This window comes from Gigantopelta aegis, chromosome 12 (genome assembly GCF_016097555.1).
Source record: "Gigantopelta aegis isolate Gae_Host chromosome 12, Gae_host_genome, whole genome shotgun sequence".
Taxonomy (NCBI): domain Eukaryota; kingdom Metazoa; phylum Mollusca; class Gastropoda; order Neomphalida; family Peltospiridae; genus Gigantopelta; species Gigantopelta aegis.
The window spans coordinates 41,238,848-41,254,076 of NC_054710.1; the positions used below are offsets into that span (position 1 = coordinate 41,238,848).

At 36.2% G+C, this 15,229-nt stretch overlaps 1 protein-coding gene across 3 annotated transcripts in view; it reads left to right on the plus strand.

Moving 5' to 3' along the window:
- The window catches only part of LOC121386757 (alpha-(1,3)-fucosyltransferase C-like), a 57,558-nt gene that overhangs the window by 15,961 nt on the left and 26,368 nt on the right, over positions 1–15,229 (plus strand). Inside the window, exon 2 of one of the 3 annotated variants that reach the window (XM_041517762.1) lies at positions 15,047–15,166. The exons of 1 other annotated variant lie outside the window; for it this stretch is intronic. In XM_041517762.1, the coding sequence (XP_041373696.1) occupies positions 15,108–15,166 (59 nt within the window). In that variant the 5' untranslated portion in view covers positions 15,047–15,107. Of the gene's footprint in view, positions 1–15,046; positions 15,167–15,229 lie in introns of those variants that run through there. One more of the 3 variants, XM_041517764.1, reaches the window with a different exon arrangement.

The following is a 15,229-nucleotide window of genomic DNA, read 5'->3' on the forward strand; positions in this document are numbered from 1 at the left end:
TTAAATAAAACATTTCTTTCTTTGTCTCTCTCTCTCTCTCTCTCTCTCTCTCTCTCTCTCTCTCTCTCTCTCTCTCTCTCTCTCTCTCACGGTGCTCTTTCTTTCTTGTTCCCCTCCCTAAACTGTTTTATTTGTCCGCCCTTGTCACAGATATTCATTACAGATTAGGTTTCCCACAATGGTTACAATAAGCTGGGTGCTGTACGTTGTTTGGCAAAGTATTGCTCGGCTTTAGGAATGTGTTGGTAACCCAGATCACTGGTGTCTCTCACATCAAACGTCCGTCCCCACTTGATCTGAAGTACGACGATACGAGGTGAGTTCTGTCATTTCCCTTATTTCTAATTTTTAAATTACACCTGCGAAGTCACAGTATTGTCACAACGCTCCATTATTTTTCAGTAGTTGAGAGACGAAATCCTACTTAATTAACCCACCAAAATCTCTAGTGTTAAACTCTATACATGTCCTAACATATATTCACATAAAATTATTATTTAGTGGTGTATTTTAAGTAGGGGAATATCCTCTTGACACTCCATTCTTGAAAAATGATGGGACTCTGCCTTAGCGGGCCTCGTCTTCATTATTCTTCAGGAATGGAGACTTACTCGGACATTCCCCTATACGTAATATTTCACTCTGTCAGGCGCGGATTTAGGAGGGGTGTGCGGGGGGGGGGGGGGGGGTATGGAGTTTGTCTCTGCTATCGTTTGGTCAAGTAATTAACAGTATTGTGTTTCTTTCTGTTTCATTTTATTTGTTTTTTGCTACTTTGTATTCCGCTTTTTATCGCCATGAAACCACATTTTGCAGGAATATTTAATATTCAAAATTGTTACTAGCGACGTTTCTATCCAATTGAAAACTGATTAGTAACTACTGTTTAATGTTTTAGAATTATTGTGTAGCGAACTCTGAAACCTGCGTAGGGAAACGTGACGCAATACTGATTAAAATGTTTCCTGTAATGCGAGACCTTCCTGTTATTATTATTATTATTATTATTGTTGTTGTTGTGTTGTTACTATTATTATTATTATTATTATTACTACTGTTGTTTTAGTTTAGGCTTACGTAGCGAAACGTCATGTGATACTGATTAAACTCTTTCTTGTAATGTGAGACCCTCCTGTTAGTATTATTGTGACGCAACACTGATTAAAATGTTTTCTGTAATGTGAGACCCTCCTGTTAGTATTATTGTGACGCAACACTGATTAAAATGTTTCCTGTATTGTGAGACCCTCCTGTTAGTATTATTGTGACGCAACACTGATTAAAATGTTTCCTGTAATGTGAGAGCCTCCTCTTAGTATTATTGTCATGTGACACCGATTAAAAAATTTCCTGTAATGTGAGATCCTCCTGTTTGTATTGTTGTGACGCAATACTGATTAAAATGTTTCCTGTAATGCGAGACCCTCCTGTTATTATTATTATTATTATTATTATTATTATTATTATTATTGTTGTTGTTTTAGTTCACGCTTACGTAGCGAAACGTGATGTGATATTGATTAAACTCTTTCCTGTAATGTGAGACCCTCCTTTTAGTATTATTGTGACGCGACACTGATTAAAATGTTTCCTGTAATATGAGACCCTCCTGTTAGTATTATTGTGACGCGACACTGATTAAAATGTTTCCTGTAATGTAAGACCTTCCTGTTAGTATTTTTGTGATGTGTCACTGATTAAAATGTTTCCTGTAATGTGAGACCCTCCTGTTAGTATTATAGTGATGCGACACTGATTAAAATATTTCCTGTAATGTGAGACCCTCCTGTTAGTATTATTGTCACGCGATACTGATTAAAATGTTTCCTGTAATCTTCCTGTTATTATTATTGTTATTATTATTATTATTATTATTATTATTATTATTATTATTGTGTTATAATTATTATTGTTTTAGTTCACGCTTACGTATCTATAGTCCGTCCCACCGTGATCGCATTTTTTCATACTATGTAATTTACTACAAGTTATTTATTTCTGAGCCTATTAATTTGTAAATTGTAGACACAAATTGTATTTCTTTGTTATTTCCAAAACACTTACTTTTCGTCTTACGTCAAACCAAACTGAAATTATTTACAAAAATTAAAAAACCCAAACATTTTAATAGAAAATGATGGGACGGACTATAGGTGGCACTAAATCAAATAATTTCCGGCTGGGTCAAAGTTCGAGAGGCACCGAACTTTTGATAAGGAAGTTCACACCACAAGTCCTGTGATTGGTTATAAATGTAAGTGTGTTGGTTGTTAAAAAAAAGTTTCATCTAGGCTAAAAATGTATGCAATTTTATTTGATCTAGTACCACTGTGTCAAGTAGCCTTGTGCTTGGAACATGTATGGGTAGCTGTAAAAAAAAAAAGTACTCAAATTTTGTGCGAAACTAGGGGTGTTGTAAAAAATCTGGTTCTACCGAAATTGAGCCAATGAAAGGTACCACTTTGTTCAGTTAATACTTTGAGGTAGGGGTTGTAGTACTGATATTTATGGGTCATAGTTTGGTTGATATATTGCATATGATATAGTGTTTTTAAGCACAAACTTTAAGGTGATCCCCTTTGGGATTTTATTTGGTATAGTACAACCTATAGTTCTCTTTCTTGCCGCTCTTTATATTTATTTCGATATTGACGCCTATCAGGAGCGGATTTAGGCGGCGGGGGTCTATGGATTCCGCCCCATCTCCATTTAATCAAGTAATTAATGGTACTTTGTATTCGGCCAGAAGACGTTCTTCTTTTATTCAACGCCACCGAACTACAGTTTTTAATGTGACGCCCTCTTATTATTATTTTTTTGTTAGTTTCGCGCTTACCTGTCCAGATGATAAAGAATTTTAGTCAGCAATTCTCACGATTACATTATTTCAAACACAATCATTTAAAAGGCGCATGCGTAGGACGGGGGGAGGGGGTGGGAGTGGGGTGGAGGTCGAGGGTAGCACATACAATCCCTGATGTAATAACAGTTGTTCACATTTGTCAAGATGGCGGATCGTAACGTGTTATGAATGGTTTCAGTATCACAGATCCAAACTTGGTCTGACTAGTTTGCAGGGTGCGTGATAAATACTAGTACTGTTAATACATTATATCATTTAATACTGTTCAGATCTGTAAAAGAAAAGTCAGAAAAGGTTAAAAAGAAAACAAAAGACATGGAAACAAGTAAGTATAAAATTAAACAAAACAAGTTAGCTAAACCCAGTAATCGAAACACAGCTCCCTTTCATTCATTTAAACTTAATATTATGCTTATATCCAGTTAAAGTTCAGGCACGTTGTCCGGGGCACACAACTCAGCTATTTGAGCTGTCTGTCCAGAGTTGTGAGCAGTTAGTTGTAGAGAGAAATTAGTGTAGTGCCTTTACATGTACCCATTAAGTCGTTAAATTGCCTCTGAGTGTGAGCCGGTACGCGGAGGTGAGCCCAGCACCTATCAGCCTTATGTTCGATGACTTAACCGAGACCTGTAGATATACTATACTCGTTATATTCTTTCTTAACCGAGACCTGTATATATACTGTACTAGTTATATTCTTTCTTAACCGAGACCTGTAGATATACTGTACTCGTTGTATTCTTTCTTAACCGAGACCTGTAGATATACTGTACTCGTTGTATTCTTTCTTAACCGAGACCTGTAGATATACTGTACTCGTTATATTCTTTCTTAACCGAGACCTCTTAAAGTCAACTCGAAGCAAAAGGGCGAAAAAGAAAGGAAGACAAAAGATGGCGCGAAACAAAGAACGATGCAACTTGGCGCGAAAGACAAACTTATCGTCTGGTATAACGGCGCCTCCCGTATATGGAACCAGTCGATCACGAGGACGTCGACTTGCGGACGTTACACGTACAAGGTTTCACAGAACAGCAGCGACATCGCCAAGGCAGACGGCGTCATCGTCAATGCATTTTACTTAAAACCGAAAGAGAAGCCGCCTCAGCGACCACACCCAAACCAGATTTGGATGTTTTACTGCCGAGAATCGGAAAGCACCCTCCGTTACGTAAAATGGCCGTCGAAATATTGGAATACACTGTTTAACTGGACGATAACGTACAGGTCAGATTCAGATTTCAAGTTTCCGTATGATGCCATTGTAAAGAGACAAGAAAAACTGGTTGAAAATCGCAAAATCTAAAAGCAAATCCGCTCTCTGGATTGTAAGTCATTGTGTGACGCCAGGACGGCGTGAAGAATACGTGAAGAGGTTACAGCAGTACGGGGTTCAGGTTGATATTTATGGTAAATGTGGAAAGTTGAAATGTCCAAAGCAAACGGAAGGAAATTGTTTTAAAAACTACAGATTCTATCTTGCTTTTGAAAGCCTGATGTGCGACGATTACGTAACAGAAAAAAATGTTCAAAGTTTTCAAGCATGACGTAGTTTCGGTTGTACGAGGAGGGGGAGATTACTCCAGTTCATTTCCAAGTAATTTGTTTATCGATGCTTCGAATTTCAAAACGCCTGAAGATTTGGGGAAATATTTATTGTATTTAGACAAAAATGTCACAGCTTATGCACAGGTTTTGGGAAACAAGTCAAAATACGGCAGCGTTCATCCGCAACCTTGGTGTGTGTAATATCTTCAAGTTAAATACAATTAGCTACTCCCTCGGTTGTACAACAAAGTCTCCCGAGATCACGTGTTAATTCATTCTTGTAGTGACTGTCTTACGTCTGTGTCGTGTCATGTTGTGCTGTTTTCAGAATATATATATTTGTAAAGTGTAAGTGTTATTTTTGTATGTCTATCTGTGGAAGATGTTACAAATTGGCGACGAGGATCGGATTTTGTGCATTGAAATTAATTTTTGACTTTCTTCGACTAACTTGAAGTGCAACATTTTTGTTTGAAGAAAAAAACTATTTTAAGTCACGTGACATTGCACGCGCTCCACGGACTGCCGAAGATCTTTGTAAATGGCTACTTACGGCAAGATAAGTGAATTTAATTTAAAAGATGATTGGACTCAGTATGTTGAACGTTTAGGTCATTATTTTGATGCTAACGAAATTGACAATGCGCATAAAAAGAAATCTATTCTTTTGAGCGTGGTTGGTGCTGAAACTTATGAATTGAAGCATAACTTGTGTGTTCCAGAACTTCCAGGTGATAAAACATACGCGCAGTTGGCAAAATTAATTCAAGATCATTTGTGTCCAAAACCAAACATTATTGTTCAAAGATGTAATTCAACACACGTTTGCGACGAAGTAACTTATCGGTATCTGCTTTTGTGAGTGAACTACGCAGTATTGCAGCGAAATGTGAGTATGGTGCACAGCTAAACGACAATCTACGCGATAGACTGGTAGCAGGCACAAACAATGACAGAATTCAACAACGGTTGTTACAAGATGCAAACTTAACTTTCAAAACGGTTTTAGATACATCATTAGCGATGGAAATTGCAGCAAAAATTGTTCATGATATTTCTCAAACAGCGCATGCCAATTCAGCTGGTGTTTCCACTGTTCATAAATTGCAAAAACGTAATTTTGACAGATCAAAGACACAAACTGTTTGTTTTCGATGTGGTAGAAAACATAGTTCAGATGATTGTTGGTTTAAAAATGCAACTTGTAATCATTGTGGTAAGAAAGGTCACATTAAACCAGTGTGTCGTGCAAAACAATACAGTCAAGTTAGTTCAACAAAATTAAACAAAATGCAGCAGCCTTCAAGGAAATTTAATTCCAAAACTCATGTACTTCAAGATGAAGGGGAGGAAGAAGAATGTTATTCTATGTATACACTTGATGGTAAGAATAAAGCTTCTTCTCAAATACAAGAATCATTCATAATTCAAGGTCAGAAAATTGATATGGAAATTGACACGGGCGCATCCGTTTCTGTGATCAATGAAGACACGTTTCGGTTGTTGAAAATTAATTCTCCATTGAGAAAATCCAAAGCTATATTACGTACTTTCACAGGTGAGAAAATTATTCCACTGGGAGTGATTGATGTTTCTGTTCAATATCAGAATCAAGAAAAAACATTGCCATTATTGGTAGTTGCTCACGGTCCAAACTTGATGGGTAGGAACTGGTTGCACGAGATTCGTTTGAATTGGGGAAAAATTCAAAACAAATTTGGCATAAATAAAGTTTCATCAACAGATCATACTGTACTGAATGAACTTCTTCAGAAATATGATCATTTGTTTAAAGATGAACTTAGTGCACTGACAGGGAAAAAGGCTACAATTTACCTAAAGGAAGGTGTCACACCAGTGTTTATGAAAAGTCGTCCAGTTCCGTATGCACTACGTGAGGGAATTGAAGTTGAATTGGAGCGATTAGAAGCTCAAGGGACTATCAAACCGGTTGAATTTTCAGATTGGGCTACACCAATTGTTCCAATTGTGAAATCTGATTCTACGGTAAGAATTTGTGGTGACTATAAGATGACAATTAACAAGGCTTGTAAAGTGGATTCTTATCCAATACCAAACGTGGATGATCTTTATGCTAAGTTAGGCGTAGGACAGAAATACACTGAACTTGATTTGAGTCATGCTTATGAACAACTAGTATTGGATGATGTTTCAAGTGAATATGTAACAATAAATACACATAGGGGACTCTATCGTTATTAGCGTCTTCCATATGGCGTTTCATCATCTCCAGGAATTTTTCAACGTACCATGAAATGTTTGTTTCATAACATACCAAATGTTGTGGCATACTTGGACAATTTGATAATAACAGGTTCAAATGATGATGAACATTTGGAAAACTTATCCAAAGTTTTGGAGAAACTTTCACAGTGCTGGTTTACGTTTAAAAAGAAGCAAATGTCAGTTCATGGCAGAAAAAATGATGGTACTTGGAAATGTAATCAGTGAACCAGGTATTCAACCATGTGAAGCCAAAGTTAAAGCTGTTCATGATGCTCCTGTGCCTACAAACATTACAGAGTTAAAAGCCTACCTTGGTTTCGTCAACTACTATCACAGGTATCTTCCAAACTTGTCATCGATGTTAGCTCCGCTATATGATTTGCTGAAGGAAAATACGGTGTGGAGGTGGTCGTCAAAACAACAACAAGCGTTTGATTCATCTAAATGTTTGCTATGTTCAGATACTTTATTGGTACATTATGATCTAGAGAAAAAATTGATTTTATCATGCGACGCTTCTCCTTACGGAGTTGGGGCAGTTTTGTCTCATGTGATGGAAAACGGTGATGAGAGCTTCAAGAAAGGAACTATTCACAGCTAGACAAAGAAGGATTAGCAATAATATTTGTAGTTAAGAAATTTCATCAATATCTGTATGGCAGAAGTTTTAAGATCACAACTGATCATAAGCCTTTGCTTGGTCTTCTTGGTGAGAACAAGGGTATACCATCCATGGCATCTGCACGTCTACAGCGTTGGTCTTTGACATTAGCAGCATATGACTATCATTTAGAATACAAAAGTGGCAAAGAAAATGAAAATAGTGATGCACTTAGCAGATTACCGTTACCTTCTTTTCCAAAGACAGTTCCTTTGCCAGGGGAGGTAATTCTCATGTTGGAACGTTTGGAATCAACACCACTTGATGCTAAACAAATAAAAATGTGGACTCGTTCTGACCCAGTTTTGTCCAAAGTTTTGCTATATACCCAGAAAGGGTGGCCAAACATTTGTACACACGATGAATTGCAATCTTATTTCAGACGTAAAGATGAAATTAGTACACAAGATGGATGTTTGCTTTGGGTATCAAGAATAATTGTTCCACCTCAAGGACGAGAGAGAGTACTGAAAGAACTTCATACAACTCATCCTAGAATGACTAAAATGAAAGGATTGGCTAGAAGCTTGATTTGGTGGCCAAAAATGGATCAAGAAATTGAAGAGACAGTAAGATTATGTCATACTTGTCAGTTAAATCAAAAATCTCCTCCTAAATCTCCACTTCATCCATGGGAGTGGCCAGAACGACCATGGTCAAGAATTCATGTGGATCATGCAGGACCATTTCACAATCAAATGTGGCTCATAATTGTGGATGCTCATTCTAAATGGTTGGACATATATCCTGTAGCATCTACAAGTTCTCAAACTACAATGGACATGTTACGCATTTCATTTACTAATCATGGATTGCCAGAAGTCATTGTGAGTGATAATGGTACGTCATTCACAAGTATGGAATTCAAAGGATTTTGTGAAAGAAATGGAATTCAACATAACACATCCGCTCCTTACCATCCAGCGTCTAACGGTTTGGCTGAGAGGGCAGTACAGACTTTTAAAACAAGTTTTAATAAAATGAAGGAAGGAAGTCTTAAAATGAAATTGGCTCGTTTTTTGCTGAGCTATCGGAATGCTCCACAAGGTACAACTGGACAATCACCTGCTCAACTTTTGATGGGTCGACAGCTTCGCAGTCACTTAGATTTGTTACATCCAAATTTATCACAGAAAGTACAACGGAGACAACAGTATCAAAAGAAAACACATGATCAACATTCTCGTGTTCGAAATTTCGGAATCGGTGAACATGTTTATATTCGAAATTTCAGAGGGAAACCTGAATGGGTATCAGGTGTTATTGTGGAAAAATCTGGACCAGTATCATTTTGTGTCAGGTTAGATCATGATAATCGTATCATCCGTCGTCATCAAGATCATGTCAGGTGTCGAACAGATCACGATGATAATCAGACTCCGAGTTGTGTTTCTGAACGGGTTCAAGAAATGATACCTGAAGTACCAATACAGTCATCTATTCCTTTGATTGAGACTGAAGGGGACAAAGTTTCCAATGATTTTATTGAAACTGCATCTTTATCAGAAGCTATACCAATTTCTGTTCCAGTAGCTCAGAATCCGGTAGTTGGCACTCCTGATGTGCAAGAGAGACGTTATCCTGTTCGTGAAAGGCGTCTACCAACACATCTCAAAGATTTTGTTAAATAGTGTAAATGCAATGACCTGTGTGAAAAAGGGCATAATAATCCCTTGGTCAGTTGCAAGGAGCACATAGTTCCGCATTATTGTGGTGGTTAATGTTTTGTGTAAACACGTTATTAATGTTTAGAACATGTTCATAATTAACAGGAAACAAGAACATTTGTTTTGAACATTGAACATTCTGATTTACAAGATAAATATAATTAACAGTTCACTTTAAATTTTATGAACCTTGAAATATAACATGGACAATAATTTGTAATGTGTTTTTGTCTAATTCACAGTAACAGTGAACTGGAGGGGAGGAATGTAATATCTTCAAGTTAAATACAATTAGCTACTCCCTCGGTTGTACAACAAAGTCTCCCGAGATCACATGTTAATTCATTCTTGTAGTGACTGTCTTACGTCTGTGTCGTGTCATGTTGTGCTGTTGTCAGAATATATATATTTGAGTGTAAGTGTTATTTTTGTATGTCTATCTGTGGAAGATGTTACAGTGTGATATTTGTAAACATTTACACCAGCTTCCAGCTTACAGAAAAAACATATCATGACATTGGAAAGTGGTTAGACATAAAGAAATGTTACAAGCCTACAGATTTGTGAAATGGCGACAGCTAACGTAGTCCCTACATTGAAAAGTGAGGTTCTGATTAAGTGACGCAACTAACTGGGACCTGATAATATACTAAACATAATTAATTAAGGACATGCGTCCGTGCTTATAAAACGTTTCGAGTCCAGACGTCGCATGCATACAATTTGTACGGCATTCTCATGACAGTAGCGTCACAATTATTTGGAAAGAAACATTTTTATTTATCCTGGATTTCTTTGTTTTTAAAATGTTATTTAAGTTGGTATGGGATTAAAACTTAAGAAAAAGTTTCTTACATGAATTTTAACTTTATTCATTATGAAGTCACATGCCAATTCATCGGTTTTCTTTTGAAGCAAACGGATTATATACGGTGAGCAACGTGGTTATTATTCAACAAGAACATTCTAGTTTTCATTTTCGTTAAATTTCAGTGTAATAATTGGAGGGCTAGTTGAATTTGAAAAGGGCCAGTAAGATTTTTCTTCAACTGGCCCTGCTGGCGACCATAGTTTTCATGTTAATTTCCAACCCTGAGTTTTTCAGACTATATTAGAGTCTCGAGTGTAGAAGTAATGTCTGATTTAAGTTATCAAAACCCCCAGCTCTAATACTGAAATTCGCCATAGGGTTTAAACACTACTAGAGTCTGTCACTTTACACGTAATAATGTAATCAACAATTTAGAGCCAAACCAATAACAAGTATCGTCAAGTACCAACGTATAGTGAATCCTATCTGAAACGGGACAACGGCTTGTCCAGTTCATGAAATTTTGTAATCAGGCATGCAAAAGTTCATAACGCATATCCACGAGCCTACTGCTAAATTAGTTTATGGTCATTTCCAAGTATAAGGCGCCTGTGGTCTATAGTAACTGCTGGCTGGTGCTATACCCTAGTTTAATAGTATTAGTACATTTTTGTCCGATCTGTTTGGTATATTTCTATATACGATAGTGCTTCAGAGTTGTATGTGTATATGTGTGTGTGTACTCTCTCTCTCTCTCTCTCTCTCTCTCTCTCTCTCTCTCTCTCTCTCTCTGTATCTCTATATCTGTCTGTCTGTCTGTCTGTCTCTCTCTATTTATGCATGCACGCACGCACGTATGCATTGTTGTATGCATGCATGCACGTACATATGAACATGTGAATATATTTATGTATGTATAATATGTACTTTCGTGTGTAGGTATGTATTTATTGGTGTATTAATATCTATAATTTGTATGTACATGTATGTCGGGTTTGACAGTTACATACATAGATATTAACGCATTGGCGCAGGGGATAATTAATTCTCCCATTCCTAGCCAATAAATCTGTCTTGCGTGAGCTATGACATCATTGAATTTAACATGGGTATTACGGCGTTGGTAATATATGACGTCATATCAGTCCGAGTTGGTTTGCTTTAGATCAATATTTTGTTATTAACACCTTGATTATAAAAGCTATCTTGTTAAATTTTTTAATTTTAATTTTAATTTTTTATATTTTTGTTTATATATATTTTTTATTATTATTATTATTTTTTTTTTTTTTTTTTTTTTTTTTTTTTCAAAAGTTTATTTCAATGAAATGCCACATTTACATCCGTGTTATATACCCACGTGGCTTGGGTATACTACACACACATAAACATAAAAAAAGAGAAAAAAGTCCATCATATGCGGTCATGTGGGATAGAAAAAGTACACCGTCGGTGGTGGAAATATCGACCCTGGGACTCGGCAAGCCTCGTCCCGGGTCGACATTCCCAGCACATCGGGTATACCTCTTCTATCCTACATGATCACTTAATTATGATGGAGTCTATTAATCCCTTATGGTTTCACACATTGTGTCATACCGTTGATGAGTCACGAACATTTGGCACCGAATCGCCCATAAATTGCAGACTAACCACGATACGTTCTGAGTTATCGAGTCATCCATGTATGTATGTATGTATGTATGTATGTATTGATGTATGAATATCTGGCTAGTATGTATTGATGTATGAATATCTATATATTGTATGTATGTCAAGGTTGACTGTTACATACATAGATATTAACGCACTGGCGCAGTGGATATTTAAATCCTTTCTGGCCTCACAAATTTCCCCGGGTACACGTTTCAGCCCTACTTGCTGCTAATCGGAAAGAGTGGTTTATTTTGCAGCGGGAGCGGATTTCTTATATAAACCAACGCCTATAACCGCAGCTGAAATATGTCAAGTGCGTCGTTAAATAAAACATTTCTTTCTTCCTTCTCACGTAAAAATGCATACAAATGTGCATAGAGAATAATATATGAGTGGCCGTTAGATATCATTTATCTCACAACGAGTTGTTTTTAAAATGTATCTAACGAGCGTTTTTAAACAACGAGTTGTAAGATAAATGGTATCTAACGGACACGAATGTATTATTCTATTTCTTATATATCCCCAAAAACCAGGTTTTCAGCAAATTTTAATATCTTTTTTGACTAAAAATTATTTATAGCCGTTGCACTTGTAGCTAACGTACGTGTCAGAGACCCATGATTGTCAGGTTGCCTATACGCCACAATATAATCGATTTACATCGTGTAGTTTTTCATTGGATGTATGACAGTGGTGTCCTGGTCAGAACTTAGGATCAGCCAGTCGTATGTCTTGAAATTGTTAACACACGTACATGTTTAAACAACCATGTTTTATGCGTGTAAGAAAAATAAATAACTAAATAATATTACTACTACTACTACTACTACTACTGCTACTAATACTACTACTACTACTACTACTACTACTATTATTAGTACTACTACTACTACTACTACTACTACTACTACTACTACTACTACTACTACTACTACTGCTGCTGCTGCTGCTCCTACTGCTACTACTACTACTACTAGATGTTTTATGCGTGTAAGAAAAATAAATGACTAAATAATATTACTACTACTACTACTGATACTACTACTGATACTGCTACTGCTACTACTACTACTACTACTGGATGTTTTTTGCGTGTAAGAAAAATAAATAACTAAATAATATTACTATTACTACTACTACTACTACTACTACTACTACTACTACTACTACTACTACTACTACTACTGCTACTGCTACTGCTACTACTACTACTACTACTGGATGTTTTTTGCGTGTAAGAAAAATAAATAACTAAATAATATTACTACTACTACTACTACTACTGCTACTACTACTACTACTACTACTGATTTTGTGCTGGGTTGTCATTAAACATTCATCTATTCATTCTGATGTAACATCACGAAGCCATCGTTAGTACGGGGAAGGATAAAAAAAATATATATATATATATATTATACGGCAAAATTAATGCCTCGGAGAACTGAAAATACCGCAACGCAACTGGGGGGAGAGATGTCGCTCAGAGATTAATTGCTTCTTTAAATTAAATTATGTAGTGCCATCTAAATTATTACCATATTAAGCATTTTGTATTTAATCTGTTTGTATATATCTCGTTATAGCCAGTGCACCACGACTGGTGTATTAAAGGCCGTGGCATGTGCTATTCTATCTGTGGGATGGTGCATATTAAAGATCTCTTGCTACTAATGGAAAAAATGTCCCGCCCTCAGTGATGTCGTGGTTAAGCCATCGGATTTAAGGCTGGTAGGTACTGGGTTCGCAGCCCGGTACCGGTTCCCACCCAGAGTGAGTTTTAACGACTCAAAGGGTAGGTGTAAGACATCTACACCCTCTTTTCTCTCACTAACCACTAACTAACCCACTGTCTTGGACAGACAGAACAGATAGTTGAGGTTTGTGTCCAGGACAGCGTGCTTGAACATTAATTGGATATAAGCACAAAAATAAAGTTGAACACTAACAACATGGGACACTGGATATCAATTGCCATTGTATACCTGTTTTGAAAGTGTTTATTCGCAATATCATAGCCAGATATAATATGTCAATTGTATTGTGCATTTTCGGATATATCTGCACACACATGACACAGAAATACAGACACATGGGTCATTCTACAGAAAGTGTCACTTCTATGGCCCTACACAATATCTTTTGTATTTATATCTAGAAAACAAGATACTCTTCTTTTTTGTTCATTAGAATAAAATATGGTTTGTCAGTTATATGGCCAGTTTGGTCACTGAACACGAATCTGGTGGAAGTTTTTGTCTACGACGACCACATTTTATTTCCGGAACTTTAATTTATTCAAAATGGGCGGCCAAATTTAATCTTATTTCGTGTATTTTGAAGATTTTAGATCCTACACCTCATGTAATATATCAATATACGGGATTCGGGGTTCACAAGGCGGGACGTAGCCCAGTGGTAAAGTGCACGCCTGATGCGCGGTCGGTCTAGGATCGATCCTCGTCGGTGGGCCCATTGAGCTATTTCTCGTTCCAGCCAGTGCACCATGACTGGTATATCAAAGGTCGTGGTATGTGCTATCCTGTCTGTGAGATAGTGAATATAAAAGATCCCTTGCTACTAGTGAAAGAATATAGCGGGTTTCCTTTCTATGACTGTGTCAAAATGACTATATGTTTGACATTCAGTAGCCGATGGTTAGTAAATCAATGTGATCTAGTGGTGTGTTTAAACAAAAAACACTTTTAATTTATTTATTTTTATTTTATTTATTTATTTATTATTTTTATTTTATTATTATTATTATTATTATTAATTTATTTTTTATTTAAAGGGACATTCCTGAGTTGGCTGCATTATAAGATGTTTCCGACAAATAAATATTTCTACGATTAAACTTACATATTAAATAATTTATTTTTTATTTAAAGAGAAATTCCTGAGTTGGCTGCATTGTAAGATGTTTCTGACAAATAAAATATTTCTACGATTAAACTTACATTTATTAAATATAGTTGCTTGTTTAGAACATCAGTGTCTGTATATTCAATGTGGTTCTGGTCATCTCAATATTTGTAAGAAGCCCAAACTGGATTTTGTCTTCAAATAATTTTGTACGTACGAATTTTTTTTTTTTAGTGAATAAAATGAAATTTAACCTAGTACAAATATTAGAACGATCAGAAACACGTTTAATATACAACCATTAATATCTTAGGTAGAACAATATATTTGATATGTAATTACAATCGTTAAAAATTCTCTTAGTCGATAACATCTCAGGAATGTCCCTTTAAAGTTTAATGTCTTTTGAAGATTTTTATTTTCTGTTGACAGTGTTGTCGTCACCATCATCATTATCATTATCATCAAAATCACAATCATCATCATCATCATCATTATCATCATCAAATTCACCATTATCATCGTCAAAATCACCATTATTATTATCAAAATCAAAATGATCATATCATCATCATCAAAATGATCATAGCATCATCATCATCATCGTCGTGGTCATCACCACCATCCGTGATCATTCTCATATCAATACTAACATTGTTATCATACTAGTCAAGAATGAGTTAAAGTTTAATGTCTTTTGAAGATTTTTTGTTTTCTGTTGACAGTGTTGAACAAGTGAGTGCCGTTTGAGAAGGTCTCCTGTGAACTTGAGAGCGATACCCACATATGGATTGTATCAACTGGATCACCACTTTCAAGTCTTTTCTTTGTACCAACATCTACAGGTGAGTGTACACGTATTATATCAGATCAGGTCAGGTCAGGTCAGGCAACGTCATAGGTTTTAA